This window comes from Phragmites australis, chromosome 11, assembly GCF_958298935.1.
Source record: "Phragmites australis chromosome 11, lpPhrAust1.1, whole genome shotgun sequence".
In the NCBI taxonomy this organism is placed as follows: Eukaryota; Viridiplantae; Streptophyta; class Magnoliopsida; order Poales; family Poaceae; genus Phragmites; species Phragmites australis.
In genome coordinates this window covers 30856827-30858497 of record NC_084931.1, presented here as the reverse complement: position 1 = coordinate 30858497, position 1671 = coordinate 30856827, and the positions used below count along the sequence as shown (strand labels likewise).

The 1671-nt window shown below is 54.2% G+C and overlaps 1 protein-coding gene across 1 annotated transcript; it reads left to right on the top strand.

The window, feature by feature from the left end:
• Positions 1-245: 245 nt before the first annotated feature.
• LOC133884830 (uncharacterized) lies at positions 246-1423 on the top strand. The gene has a single exon (XM_062324398.1). The coding sequence runs from the start codon at positions 360-362 to the stop codon at positions 1128-1130; it is 771 nt and encodes a 256-aa protein (XP_062180382.1). The 5' UTR covers positions 246-359; the 3' UTR covers positions 1131-1423.
• Positions 1424-1671: the final 248 nt, after the last annotated feature.

Below are 1671 nucleotides of genomic sequence, written 5' to 3'. Positions count from 1 at the left end.
GACATATGTCCGTATGCCTAACAGAATTTTCGTGTTCAAACAATACAAACACATTTAATGACAATTGCTTGACATGTTTTTCCAGGGACAGGTGAAGCCAAAGTGCCAAACCCAGCAATTGTTGCATGACATCGCTCGTCTCAACAGCGCAGTTTAACCGGCAACTGAGACTAGTGAGCCCTGCCAGGTTAAGTCAAGCGTGTCACAAAAGCCTAACAGCGGCTTCTCCAAAACCCCGCGTATGAGACCAAGACCCGTAGTGTTCAGTGTCAAAGAATTCCTCTCACCAACGCGTACTTAACAAAGCAGCGGTGTTCGTGGATCGTGGTGGCATAGCGTGTGGCCTTTCCTGTCCCTCCATGGCGACCGCCGGGCCGTCGAGGAGCGCAGTGGCACCGGAGGACAAGAACGAGCCGGCGAGGCCCCTCGCGCTACCTTCCCCGACGGTCTACCCGGCGTCACACGACGCGGAGGCGGAGGCGCAGGCGGCGACCGGGTGGCGCTCCATGCAGTACCTCCGGAAGCGCCGGTGCGTGCTCTGCTGCGGCGGCTGCTGCGTGACCACCGTGGTCGTCGTGGGCCTCCTCATCCTGGTGCTGGCGCTCACCGTGTTCAAGGTCAAGGCGCCCAGGCTGACTATAAACGCCGTCTGGCTCACGGCCATCAGCGCCGGGCCCGGGTCGGGGCTCGCGAGCCCCGTAGCCGCCAACGCCACGCTCACCGCCGACGTCTCGCTCAAGAACCCGAACGCCGCGGCTTTCAGGTTCTCGCAGAGCGAGACGGACGTCTACTACAGGGGAAAGACGGTCAGCGTGGCGTACGCGCCCGCCGGCAGCGTCGGCGCCGACCGGACCACGCGCATGAACGTCACGCTCGACCTGCTCGGCGACCGGCTCGCGCATGCTATGAACGGCACCGGCCTGGTGTTCGGGCAGGAGTACGACCTCGACACCTACACGACGATCAACGGGACGGTCAAGGTGCTGGGAATCATCAAAAAGGGCGTCGAGATCAGGTTGAACTGCTCCATCGTCATCGAGGTAGGGGGCGTGGCCGCCGCGCTGGTGTCAGGGGTTGCGTCCACCGTGCAGAGCAAGGGCGTGAACTGTGTCGCAGATGTGTCACTGTGAGCTGATTAGTTGAGTGGCGGGTCAATTACATATTGTTTTGAGGTTGCTTTTCTTGTTCGGTTTGTCTTACTCTCCCTTTTTTTAGATCGGTTCTAGATTGTTTATTTAGGTTGTAAAATACTATATATGTTACGTTTCCATGCTTAAACTATGGTGCTGCAAATTTATAACCAGATAGCTTGCACCTGGGAATTGTTACGTATATATATCTAGGCACATATACTCTAGGCCTATGAGGACTTTATATATATTGGCATCAAGCCAATTGGATGATCTATCTTATCACAATTTCAGTTGAGGTAATATGGCATCAGAGGCTAGGGTTAGCTAATTCCTAATCCCGATCCCTTTTTTTTTTTCCGGCGCGCAATGCACATGAGTTGTTACTGACAATGAATAAGTAGCCGAGTTTCGAAAAAGACAATGAAACGTAGCTGAAGGCTAAGTCGGAAAGGGATAAACGGACTCCATGGTACACGGAGTCACGGATACAGTTTCATTTCAGATGAAGTCTGTTCATCTAAATCCATGTACCTTGTGT

Coding starts and splice junctions, on each gene's coding strand:
- LOC133884830 (XM_062324398.1), top strand. CDS start 360: ATGGCGACCGCCGGGCCGTCGAGGAGCGCAGTGGCACCGGAGGACAAG.